Source organism: Pteropus alecto, unplaced genomic scaffold (genome assembly GCF_000325575.1).
Source record: "Pteropus alecto unplaced genomic scaffold, ASM32557v1 scaffold101, whole genome shotgun sequence".
Classification (NCBI taxonomy): domain Eukaryota; kingdom Metazoa; phylum Chordata; class Mammalia; order Chiroptera; family Pteropodidae; genus Pteropus; species Pteropus alecto.
In genome coordinates, this window is record NW_006432945.1 from 18366025 (window position 1) to 18379271 (window position 13247).

The window sequence follows — 13247 nt, forward strand, 5'->3', positions numbered from 1 at the left end:
GCCAGGGAGAGACGAACACTTGCCTGAAAACCGGAACTCAGACTCCCATCCGTGCGTGCGGATGACTGACGAAAACTTGTCTCGGGTCGAGTACTTCTTTCATGTTGAAGTGACGATGATGAGGGTGGTGATGGTGATGGTGATGACGGTGATGATGGTGACGATAGTGACGATGGTGACGGTGGTGGTGGTGACGATGGTGATGATGGTGACAATAGTGACGATGGTGACGGTGGTGGTGGTGACGATGGTGATGATGATGGTATGATGATGGTGACGATGGTGACGGTGGTGACGGTGATGATGACGATGGTGACGATGGCGATGATGGTGATGATAGTGATGATGGTGACGATGGCAGTGGTGGTGACGATGGTGACGATGGTGACGATGATGGTGATGATGGTGATGATAGTGATGATGGTGACGATGGCAGTGGTGGTGACGATGGTGACGATGATGATGATGATGGTGACGATGGCGATGATGGTGACGATGGTGACGGTCGGTGATGACGGTGACGATGGTGATGATGATGGTGATGATGGTGACGATGGTCATGGAGGTGATGGCGGTGGTGATGATTTACTAAGCACCTATCACATTCTAGATGGTGCTGAAAACTTTATACATATCGTCTCATTTAATTCTGTTACTCCGCCATGAGAAACTCGAGTCTTGAGAATTTGTTCAGAATCGCACATGGTAACAGGCAGAGCCGGGATGTCAAGCTGAGTCTGAATGACCGCAAAGTCCATGCTTACAGACGCCACACCGCATTGCTTCCCTGCACGGTGTCAGCGGAGATGGGCCATTATGGAACCCGGCTTATGTTACACTTAACCTTGTCCCTAGTCCCAGTAGCCTAGTTATCAGCAGGGGTTCGCAGCGCACTGCGTGAAGAATCAGACTAGCTCCGTGAGACATGCGCAAATACCACGTCGTGGACAAAACTGGAGTAAGGCGCGGGGTCTCTGAACTAATACCGTTGCACTTGAAAACACATTCTCTACTGGGACATCTCACTCTCTTGGCCTGAACTCGGCACTTTTAGCCGCCTGCCTCGCGGGACAGCTACATACTCCTTGGGGAGCCGGGTCGGCCCCCTTGTCTCACAGATGTCGTTGACGGCATCGCTGGTGCCAGACGAGCATCCTTTTGGCCCCGATGAGTCCACCAGCACAGAGACTTACCAGCCTCGCTGAAGACCAGGCTCTGGGTGGGGGGTCTCTGAGCTGTGGGGTGCAGGGCCAGCAAGGGTAGACCTGCGTGTTCAGTGGCTTCCATTTTTCTACTGTTTCTCCTCTTGTGGGTGTTTGATTTCCCTGCAGCTTTTGGTGCTCACGTGATGGTTTTTCCTTTGCCATTCTGAAGACGTTCTTCCAGAAAGATCCTAAAACTCCTTCCCACCGAGGAGGGACTGCGATCACCCCCTGGGACAGGGGGTGACCTGGACACACGCCACCCCGGCTTTTAATTCTGGGGACAGGTGTAAAGTCCGCGGGACGCGAAGGGCGGCTGAGAGTGCACGTGATGTGTGCTGGAGGCTTCATGTCCTTCGGGAGGTCCCCTGGCACTGTTCGCCGCTTAGCGAGCCGAGGAATTCACGTGAATGTAAATAGATAGTTACTTTAATAGAGTCATTTTATAGACAGGCATTTTTGACTAATTACCTGTGTTACCTGTTTGTTCTCGGTTATCCGTATCTGCTAGTAATCGAATGTAGGTCCTCTGCGGCCTTCGAAATGGTGACATCCAGAAGTTCTCCGGGTCCAGACGGGAGGGATGACAGCTAAGACATGGCAATCAATGCCTAGTGGGCATTTATTTCATGCCCAGCCTCCTTCTGAGAGCCCGACTGTCAGCTCGTTTTCCGGCAGCTCCGCTGACCTGGGCTCCCTAATATTCCGATTCTGCAGTTAAGGATCCGATTCTGCAGTTAAGGAAGTTGAGTTATAGAGCTGTCAGTGGCTTGTCCAAGGCCACACAGCCAGGAAGTGTGGAGCTAGGACGCTTCCTGGGGGAGAGGCCCATGCTGCGGGGGGATCTCTGGTTCCCAGTGGGTCTGGAAGTCTCTCCTGAGCCCGTCCCGGAGGCGTTTGAATCAGGGGCGTCGCCTCCACCTGAAGCAGCCGTGCCGGGAACGTGGACCCGAGCACCTCGTTAGGGAGGGGCGCAGCTCCAGGCGGTGGCTCCGAGGGACTCAACGCCCTGTTTCTGCTTCTTTCAGGCAAAAGTGATGACGAAGAGAGTCTCTGCAAGTCCGCCCACGGGGCAGGGAAAGGGGCCGCCGAGGACGGCAAGGACCATAAGCGTCCCAAACGGCCCAGGACCATCCTGACCACCCAGCAGAGGAGAGCGTTCAAGGCCTCGTTCGAGGTGTCGTCCAAGCCGTGCCGGAAGGTACGGGAGGAGGGGGCGGCCGCTCGGTGCACCCTGACCCCGCGGGGCGCTGCTGGGCCCCGGGCTCGGGCGGTGGCGGACGCAGTGCTACAGCCTGCGCAGGTGGCCCCATCCCTGGGAGGTTCTGGGATCCCTGTGGCGTGGCCTGTAGCAGAAGCTGGCCGTGCCCGCCCAGGCCGGTGGGCCGGCTGCTCACGGCTCTCACTGCCTGGGGGGAAGGGGACCCGGGCGGTGCAGCCGGGGTGTGGCCCGCGGTGCTTGACAAAGGGCGACACTGCGTGGCTCGCGGCGTGCGGCTCTTTTTCGATTTTGCTCTTTTCTCTTCGGGCGATTTGGGGGTTCGTCCGTGGGGTGGTTCCTTCATTTTTGCTGTTGAACAGGATTCTGCCCTCCAGACGGTCCACAGTCTGTCTGTCCAGCCACCCACCGATGAGCGTGTGGGTTATTTCCAGTTTGGGGTTGTCACAGACCAGGCCGCCGTCCAGGGCTGAGCCGCTCTGTCCATCACTTAGCCCAAGGGGCCGCTTTCGTTGTCGCTATTTTCCCAGTGGTGAAGGAGGAAGTGGAGGCCGCAGCTGCCTTTTTAGGGGCAGACCCAAGGCTTCTCTGCGTCCCCTCCACGCCTGTGTTGGCCGTGATCTAATCCCCCGCCTGCACCTCCTGCAAGGGGCTGGGACGTGAGTCCTGAGGATTCAGTAGGAGGAAGGGGAGGATGGGTACCGAGGACAGGTAGCAGACTCTGCCACAAGCAGCTGCGTCTGTTTATTAAGCCTCTGCCATTTATTGGCTGCTTATCATCTGCTGGTTACTGTCATTTATGCGATAAAAGTTAGAAAGCCTTTTAATTGAAGTTCGTGGAGGGAATACATTTAACAGTTTTTAGCATGCTTTTCGCTGCATCTTTGTGTGTATTAGTCAGCTTTTGCTGCAGCGACAAACGATCCTGGTGGGTCTCAGCAAGCACTGATTTCCTGCTCTTGGGTGGTGCTGTGGCTGCAGCCCAGCCAGGCTCAGGTTTGGGCCTGCTTTGCCGGTCTGCCATCAAGCGTGCAGGCTGACAGAGCAGTGGCCACTGGGCCTGCTGTTCTCATGAGCATGGCCGAAGGCAAGAGGCCACGTGACTCCAGGCAGGCCCATGGAGGCCACGTGCGTCGCATCCACTTACTGTCCATGGCCAAAGCAAGCCGCGCGGCCAGTCCGACGTGAGCTATGAGTGTCTGGGGCAGCAGGGGAGGGAGGGTGGACATTCGTTGACCTTGGAAAGGTTCCCACACGACCCCTGTCTCTGGCCTTGCTCCAGGCCAGGTGCTGGAGGGAGGGGAACGGCCCCGGAGCAGGCCGTGCAGGGCGGGCGAAGCACCTTCGTTCGCGTGTGCTCAACTCTCGGCCTCTGGGTGGCCTGTGCCCAGTGCTTGTCCCCGGCCACCTCCAGACCACTGGCGGGGAGAAGATGGTGCACACATAACTGCAGCTCTGGGGAGAAAGCTCTGAGAGCCAGAGGGGTGGCCAGGGGCCACGGGCGCCGAGGGGAGGGCAGGGCAAGGCGACTTTTGTCCAGGGATCAGGCAAGGCTTTGCGCAGCAGGTGGCTCTTGAGCGGGCCCTCCGGGGGCGGATAGGGTTTCAGCAGGTGGAGCCGGGCCCCTGGGTGCACTGCCCTTTCAGTTGGCTTGGCAGAAGGAGGTGCTTTGCAAACTTGGTCTAATTACCCCACTTCGAAAACCCAGTCCGAGTGGCTGGTGAATGCGAGGGCTCCCCCAGGCCTCCTGCTGACCCCGCTGACGTGCCCGTTCACCCGGTTCCTTCCATCCCTCGCTTCCCCGGGATCTGCCTGGGGCAGGGGCATCTCTCTCTGGCCCCTCGCCGTGGGCCTGCACGGAGGGCATGTGTTTAAACACGTCCCTTCGCTGGCGGGCTCCCAGAGCCTGGGCCTGCACCGGAGCGTCCCGCCCCGCCCCGCCCCGCCGCAACCCGAAGGCTCCTGTCTCACTGTCCACGCAGGACTCGTGTGCGGTGACAGTGACGATAAACGTTCACGAAGCCCCAGAGGCCCCTAGAGCTCTGAGGGACAGAACCAACCACTTAGGTCGGTGAATTTGGACAGGAGAGGAGGGTGAGAGAGAACCATCTGTTTTGGCGATGTGATGTTCGCCCTTGGCTGTCCTCGAGGGGGCTAATGCCCGTGCACGGCGCTGGCTGAAGCTCAGTGGGCTCTGCTGACGTCCGCAAACCCCCCGAAGGCCTGACTGACAAGCAGGGGAAACTCAGGACCACCTCTGGGAGGCTCCTCTGAACTGCGGGTGACTCCTCCTCCCGTCCACCTGCTGATCCCCCCCTCCCCCCCCGTCGCCCCGGGCTAGGGCAGCCCCCGGGTGCTCGGGGTTTTGCTGGATACTGGACACGTCCCGGCTCCTACATAAGACGCGGCCCACGGGCCTCCCCGTGCCCTGCGCAGGATGCGTCCTGCCCCCTGGCCGAGACGCCCACCTTCTCACGGTTCTAATGCTCCGTTTCTTCAAGGTGAGGGAGACGCTGGCTGCGGAGACGGGGCTGAGTGTCCGCGTGGTCCAGGTGTGGTTCCAGAACCAGCGAGCCAAGGTAGGCCGCGTCGCTCGGCCGTCCCCACGCGGCCGGCTGCCTGACGTCACACTCGCCACGGGTGTGCCCGCCGCGCCCCCTGAGCACAGTACTCTTGGGTCGGAAATTCTCTGAGCAGCAGCCATGTCAGGCCGGGGAGCCGCGTGGCAGGGGGGAGACGGCGAGAGGCTTTTATTTGCTTAGTGGCCACGACTGGACCTGGCTGGCCGTCTGCATCACGAAATGTCTTCCTGTGCCTTTTGGCAAAAGCAAGTTCTTTAATTCACGTTCGTTTAACCCAGATACTGAAATCGTATTAAAATTTCGAAGAGGAGCCTACGTGGCAGCATGTGGCTGGTGGTATAAGAGGATGTCGTGGCCCCCAGGCTGGGCGCCCACCCGCCTTGCCCGGCACGCCCCGCCGCCGGCGTGGGGCCGACACCAACACACACATTAATAGCTCATGGAACCCTCGTGGTCCACGGAGCACAGTTTGAGAAACACTGCATTAGAACGTGGCTTCCGGGGAGGTTGGGCACCGACGGTGCTTTGGGGGGTGAGCTTGTTCCCTGGAGGCCTGAGTCTCCCTGTGGCATCCCCAGCCCGGGGCCAGCAGGCCCCACGTCCCCACGCTCGAGCCGCATACACAAGTGTCACGGCACAAGCAGCACTTTGCACACGCTCGAGCCGCATACACAAGTGTCACGGCACAAGCAGCACTTTGCACACGCTCGAGCCGCATACACAAGTGTCACGGCACAAGCAGCACTTTGCACACGCTCGAGCCGCATACACAAGTGTCACGGCACAAGCAGCACTTTGCACACGCTCGAGCCGCATACACAAGTGTCACGGCACAAGCAGCACTTTGCACACGCTCGAGCCGCATACACAAGTGTCACGGCACAAGCAGCACTTTGCACACGCTCGAGCCGCATACACAAGTGTCACGGCACAAGCAGCACTTTGCACACGCTCGAGCCGCATACACAAGTGTCACGGCACAAGCAGCACTTTGCACACGCTCGAGCCGCATACACAAGTGTCACGGCACAAGCAGCACTTTGCACACGCTCGAGCCGCATACACAAGTGTCACGGCACAATCTGCGGGTCACGGCCGGGGACCCGGTGCTGTGCCTTGCACAGGACGCGTCCCCCGCTCAGGGCCCGGCACTAACCCTGTGGCCCCTCCCGCCAGATGAAGAAGCTGGCTCGGCGGCAGCAGCAGCAGCAGCAGGATCAGCAGAGCAGCCAGAGGCTGAGCTCGGGTAAGCTGTCGCCACACGCCTGCGGGGCCGGGCCTGTCCCGCCCAGGCCCTCGCTGCCCACCCCTGGGCTCCGCGAAGCCCAGTCCCTACCCTCATGGAGCTGGGCCCTTCCAGTGAGCGCTGAGCTGTGCAGAGCTGTGACAGGCTTGAGGGCACCGGCCGCAGGCTGAGAGCTGCTCATGGGAGGTGGCACCAGCGGTGTCCAGTGCCTCCCGGCCCTGACCCCGCGCCGGCATGGCGACAGCACCGCCTGCCCTGTCTCAGCCCGCCCAGCCCTCCTCCTTCCAGGCTCGATGCCGCCGTGACTACCCACGTCCCACGTCCCGTAAGACAGTAAAACCACGATGCTCTGATAGTCCCCGGCCTCGTCGCTCACGTTGTCCCCAGTGCGTTCTCACTGCCGACTGGCTGTCACAGCCGTCACCTGAGGTGAGCGGACAGCTTGTCATTGTCCCTGCCTCGCACACAAAGGCTCTGCCACACCGACCCGGGCCCTATGTGAGGGGCGGAGCTGCCGCTCGAACCCCTCTCTCTGGTTCTGGCTCCCACTGGACCCGGCTGCCCCGGCTCCCCCCCAGCTGCCGGCACCCTCGTTTTTCTAACAAGGTGCCGTGAGGATTGGGGTGGAGTGAGGGACAGGTGCGGGAGCCCCCGAGAAAGTTAAAAGAAAAAATTCAGGGATAACTATGAGAAAATGATGTCGTTCTTAAAGGGATACGCTCCCAACCCGGCCACCCAGCGGAGCCAAGGTGGTCTGTGTGTGCCCCAAACAGAGTGCTCACCCCGGTGTGCACGCGGGTCACTGGCATTGGGTGACGCACAGATTCTGTCTTACGGTCCAGGCGAGCCCCGGATTCTGCACTTTTAACAAACTCCCAGTGCTGCTGGTCTGTGGACCACACTCCGAAGGCCGTGGGGTGTGGCACTGGCTCTCTGGCCCTGGACAGAGCCCCTCGTCCCTGCACGGACCCCACCTTGTGCTTGGTGCCTGGGCTTGGCCCCGTCTAGGACTGGATCTCGCAGCCCAGGGCCCCCGTAGCGTCTCAGCAGTCTGTCCAACGGCATGTAGAGATAGCACAGGACGGCCACCCAGGGAGAGAAGAGAAATGGCGGGATCGGGGGACAGCGGTGACCGCAGCTCCGCCCCCCGCGTGGCTGGAGCTGGGACCTGCCTCCCGCGCCCCGGGCTGAGACACCGCGGTGTGGCGAGCACACGACAAGTTGGCTCCTCCAGGCTGACGGGCCGAAGGGAGGGACGCGTCGAGGCCGCGTGAGAACAGGCGCGGAGCACGTGGGGCCTCGGCAACTGGCCAGGGCAGCTCCCGAGGAGACGAGCGCGGAGGGCACGGGGCGGGGGCCTAACGGGACTGTGCCCGGAGACCCCGCGGGCGGCGGAGGCGGCCCGTCTGTGCACGCAGAGGCGGGCTGTGGTTCCGATGTGCCACGCGTGGGCCGGTGGAACCCCGACGTCAGGCCGGCGCTATGGTCCCCTGGCCGGTGGGCTCTTAGTGGGGCGATGCCGGGAGGGTCTCCCCTTCACCTGCTCCGGCGGCCGTGACCCTGCGCAGCAGCGAAGGCCTTTGTTCTGATGATGTATTTCAAGGAAGCCATTCAGGTTCAACTGCCCCCCATCACCGTCCTCCAAGGTGCCCCGACGTTCCCCATCGGGCACAGGCTGGGACCCCCGGATGTCACCTCCTTCCCATCCACCCTATAAGTGAGGGAGCCAAGCCCCAGGAAGTGGAATAAGATGACGCGGCTGTGGTCGCCCAGCCCGTGTGCTCAGCACCCCGCGCACCCTCCGCACGGCCGCGCCCCGCGGAGCCCTCAGACGCTGCGCAGGCCCGTCCTGGGGTGCGGCTTCTGAGGCTGTGCCGTGGAGGACGTGGCCATGTCTCCTTCCTGCTCGGTGGGGTCTCGTGCTCTGGGGGAGCCAGCTGCCACGGTGTGGGGACACGCAGTGTGAGGGCCCCTGGCCGGGCTCTCCCACCCAGCACTTCCCACTGACTCGCCTGTGCCCATGGAGCCATGCCGCTGCACAGGCCCGTCCTGGGGTGCGGCTTCTGAGGCCGCGCCGTGGAGGACGTGGCCATGTCTCCTTCCTGCTCGGTGGGGTCTCGTGCTCTGGGGGAGCCAGCTGCCACGGTGTGGGGACACGCAGTGTGAGGGCCCCTGGCCGGGCTCTCCCACCCAGCACTTCCCACTGACTCGCCTGTGCCCGTGGAGCCATGCCAAAGGCCAGCGCCGGGCAGGGCCCCCGAGCTGGGGGACATGCTGTTCGGGAGATGCTGCGTGTCCCTCCCAGCGGGGGCTGCTGGGCGGCGTGTGGAGAATGACCTGCCATCTCCTCATCCCGCAGCTCAGACCAACGGTGGCGCCGGCGCTGGGCTGGACGGCATCATGAACCCCTACACGGCCCTGCCCACCGCGCAGCAGCTCCTGGCCATCGAGCAGAGCGTCTACAGCTCGGACCCGTTCCGGCAGGGCCTCACTCCGCCCCAGCTGCCAGGAGACCACATGCACCCTTACGGTGAGCGGGCGCAGCCGGGCACCACCGAGTCGCCTCCGCCCTGTCCGTCTGTGGGCGAGGACGGGACCCGGGGCGTGACGCGGTCTCGCTGTGCTCACGCCCTGTGGCCACCGGAGTCCCTGGGCCACGCCTCTGTTTGAACGGTACATTTCAAGGACGTTCTCAGGTTCAGCCGCCCGCACCCCGGGTCTCCAGGGGAACCCCGACGGCCGTCAGGCCCGCCCCCCAGGGGACCGCACGACCCGCTCGCTTAGGTCTCTCATTCTCCCCCAAACACATCTGTGGTCCCTCAGGCTCCCCCGCTGTGAAGCACCCCAGGGGCCCTCGAAATGCCGTGGGGCCCACCCCGCCCAGGGCCCAACCCGCCAGGGCCCTGCGGTCACGGAGGAAGGACCAGCATGGCACCATCGGTGACACGTCCGTTCACGCTCACTCAGCGCTCTCGTCCGTCACTGTCACATGGGGGCTGTGCCGCAACCGTACGTGTGTGCGTGCCCCAAGGCCATCCCTCCCGCCAGGGACCGTGTGCGCTTCTGGGCCGTACCAGCGTCCCGTGGGCGGGAGGCCCTAACTTAGCAAACAATGACAGGGAGAAACCACACAGAAGCGCAGAAAGCAAGTGTCCTAACTGGACCGTCATGGACAGCAGTGAGGTGCCCTCAGGGAATTGCTGGAGCCTCAGCTGACTCGTGACGTGTGACCAGTGCCCCCACCCCATCCCACCGCCCTGAACCAGGCTCGCTTTAGATGCTGCTGTGTGGAGGGCTGAGTCCCACCCCCGAGTGGCCAGCTTGCTACCTAAGCTAATGTGGCCTGGGCAGCCCGATGGGCTGGCCAGCTCTGCACCGGAGGGCTGAAGGCCGGCCTTGGGGCCTAGTACAGGGGACCGTGTTTTTATGCACAGAGGTCAGTGGCCTCTGCATTCACCTGTACGTGAAAACTGCCATAATAACCCTGGTAGTGAAAAGTCGAGTTAGATTCAGCCGCCTTCACAACATTGGTATGGAGACGTATGCCTCACTCACAGACTTCGTCAGATGACTTCTTTTTTGGCTCCATTTAAAAAAAATTATAGTTCAACTAAGCCCCGTCTTTTCCCATGATGCATCAGGCAGACGCTGGTGACCGCCTGGCCCCCTCAGGAAGCCACGGCCACCTCATTCTCTCCCACGTGGACGTGGGTGTGCCTGCTCCCGCGGGAGCCACCCCCTCAGCTTCCTCAGAGGGCAAGTGTGACGTCAGCACCGTCTACACTCCGCGGCCGTGGGAAAACTGGGCAAATGACCTTTCTGCAAATTCTTAAATCTTCAGAGTCCCAGGGGTCTTGCTACATAAAGAGCCCGGTGATGAGTCCTTTAGGAAAGCGAGTAATCGAAGCCACAGGACAAGCCTGGGACAGGGCCGTTTCCAGCTCTCGCACTTGCTTGGAGGTGCAGTGCTTGCGCCTGTAGCTCCCGGTCCCGCCCGGTTCCCAGCTGGGCCTCCATGTGCCCAGAGGCTCCTCTCTGGAGGCCCCGAAGCTCATCGGCTCTTGGTCCGAATCGGGCAGACAGCTGGCGCTCAGCACACCTGAGCGTGCCGTGTCACGGGTCACGAGTCTGAGATGGGGCAGAGCCCACGCCGTTGGCTCGCCTCCCTCCCCGGGGACCGTGTCTGAGGCGGCCGTCCCCACACGCATGGTCTGGACGTCTGGACATCGGCCTCCGTCCACCTCGCTCTAGCGCCGTGTCCTGTCCCAGTTGACAGGTGCCAGGTGCTGCCCTTCAGGCCCGAGACCTTGGGAGCCCTGGTGAGCACAGACTGTGCTCCGTCCCTTTCCCTGTAGGTCACCCGGCCCGTCCCTGCAGACCCTCCCCCGCAGACCCTCTCCCGGGAGCCGGGCTGGGGCCGGTCCCCGCGCCCAGCGCCTCACGCCGGTGTCTCGTCTGCCTTTCAGGTGCCGAGCCCCTTTTCCACGACCTGGACAGTGACGACACCTCCCTCAGTAACCTGGGCGACGGCTTCATGGCCACCTCAGAAGCCGGGCTGCTGCAGCCTGGGGTGGGCAACCCCATCGACCACCTGTACTCCATGCAGAATTCTTACTTCACCTCTTGAGCCCCCTCCCCACCCCAGAGCTGGAGGCCGGGCCCCTGTGTGGGACGACCATACCTGCGAGGGGCGGCCGGCTGCAGGAGGGGGGCGCGGGAGCGGCGGGCTGGGCGGGGTGCTGTTGGGGGTACTGGCTCGGCATCCCCAAGGACGTGACGCGTTGCATAGTTTATCGTTCCTAGTAAGAGTCCTTAGCGTTAGGTCTGAAGACGTGTCTCGCTTGGGACAGGGACTTCTACTGTAGACATGCTCGTGCAGACTAGGTACCTGGAGACCCTAACAACTTCCCACTGCGTTGGGGACGCTCGCGGCGAGGGGCCCACGTCTCTGCGCGTGCGCCGTGGGCGTGCGCGTGGGCGCGGCCTCTCTCACTCCCTCGTCCAAGTGTATCCGTGATTATGACAGACACCAGCTGTACAGCAAAGTGACTTTATTTTCAGTGTGAGCTATATTTAAGGAAATGCTTGATGCACTTAAGTTATAAAATGAGATAATTTACTTTTATAAACTTTATTTGTAGTTGGAGGAGACTGGCCGGCAGGGCAGAGAGGGCTGCCCACCCCCCGACCGCAGCTCTGCGTGCTCGCGTGAGGTCTGTCGTCAGGGAGTGTGGCCGAGGTCTGGGCAGCGGCTCGCGTGGCTGGCCGAGTTCTCACGTGGGGTTGTTGTGCTCTCTTTGGGGTTGAATCACTGGGTTTGGGGGACAGGGCCGTCCCTGATTTTGTTCTCAGAAAGTGTCAAGCGTAGACTCTGCGGCTTGCTTTTCCGTTCTGGCGTGTGGCGGTGGGTGGCGTGAGGCGTGTCGCTTCTGCCCCTGGGTGTCATCGTCTGCACGTGTGGGCTGAGGCTGACGGCACGCACCTACCTCACTGCGGGGCCCCAGGCTTAATCGCCCCCGGGACGCACAGCAGGGCTGAGATCACACCCGAGATCTCTGTAAAATACAACAGGGTGGTCCGAGGCGCGGACGCGGGGGCCGCTGAGCAGGAGGCGCCGGTGCCCAGGGCAGCCAGGGGGGCACCGGGGTTCTTCAGGGGGAGGGGGCTGTGGCTGACGGGACGGAGGAGGCCACCATGCTGCTCGCGAGCAGCGGTGGCAGACCACAGCCTACAGGCCGGTGTTTGTGGCCTGCCGCTTGGGACGGTGTGCACCGTCTTTAAGGACTGTTCAGAAGGGAAGAGGGGGGTGACGCGGGTGGCCCGGCGAGGCTGCGACGCTGCCCTCTCCCTGTCTGGCTCCCCCCAGAAGTGCCGCCCGCTCTGGGGGCATCCTGTGCAGCCTCCAGGCTCAGGGGCGGGTGCGGCCGGGACCCAGGAGCCTCTGCCAGGCTCGCTTTGCCGGCCCTGAGCACAGGAGGCCCAGCAGCCATGTACGCGGGGACAGGTGCCCACCCTGTTCTCCGCGCGGTGCTAGGATGGGCTGCCTCGGTGCTGGGAACCCCAAAAAACCAGAGTGAGGTGCTGGGGACGCCGGTGGATGGCGGGGGCTCCCCTGACAGGGGCCAGGGCGGGCCTGGCCTCACTCCTGGCGACGCCGTCCGTCATCAGAGCCAGGACCCAGTGGCTCGTCCCCTTCACCCTCAGCCAGGCCAGAGGGAGCACAGCCCTTAGTCGCGTCTGCGTGTGTGACTTTGTGTCCTTATTTATAGTTTACGCAAAGCGCCAAGAAGCCCCACCCGCCTGGCGAGCGGGGTCAGGCGGACGCCGCGGAAAGGCCCCTGGCGACGGCGGCAGACTGTGTGCCGAACCAGCAGAGGTCCTCGTCCTTGTTACCTCTGGCGACCGAGATGAAATAAAACCTTACAAACGAGCTGCTGTTTGTTCAGGGGCAGGGGACCAGGGGACGCGGGCGTTTCGTCAGAGGGACATGGGGCGGAGCTCGTGGCGAAGCTTCACGTGGTGGGACAGAGCGGCTTCCACACGACCAGGAGGAAGCGGGCTTCACGGGGACCCCACAGCGGGAGGCCCAGCACCGTCACCCCCCGCCTCACTGCAGGCCCGGGCGTCGGCGGTGTGTGCGGCTGCGGCCGGGCGGTCAGAGGGGAGTCACAGGGAGGACAAGGGAGATGCCCGGTGGGCGGGGCGCCGATGGCTGGCAGGGGCCCCTGACAGAGCCCCACGGTTCTCATCCGTCCTGACTGGCCCCGGGGTGGGGGCTGCCGTGACTGGGCGGAGAGGAAGCGAGGGAGTGGTCGGTTAGACCCCGGACGCCCCCCGCCCTCTGCGGTGGCGGCCAGGTGTGCGCTGCTCACCGCCTGCGACTGTCCAGGCCCCATCCCCACCCCCCAAGGTGGGCGGTGACCTCGCCTCTTGCTGAGGGCCTGGATGGAGAGTGGTGACTCGCCTCTTGCTGAGGGCCTGGATGGAGAGAGGCGACT

At 62.7% G+C, this 13247-nt stretch overlaps 1 protein-coding gene across 1 annotated transcript in view; it reads left to right on the forward strand.

The window, feature by feature from the left end:
• Positions 1–10876, forward strand: part of LMX1A (LIM homeobox transcription factor 1 alpha) — a 106942-nt gene extending 96066 nt beyond the window's left edge. Inside the window, exons 5-9 of the mRNA XM_006907837.1 lie at positions 2231–2403; positions 4923–5000; positions 6180–6249; positions 8609–8779; positions 10716–10876. Coding sequence (XP_006907899.1) covers positions 2231–2403; positions 4923–5000; positions 6180–6249; positions 8609–8779; positions 10716–10876 — 653 coding nt within the window. The remainder of the gene's footprint in view (positions 1–2230; positions 2404–4922; positions 5001–6179; positions 6250–8608; positions 8780–10715) is intronic.
• Positions 10877–13247: the final 2371 nt, after the last annotated feature.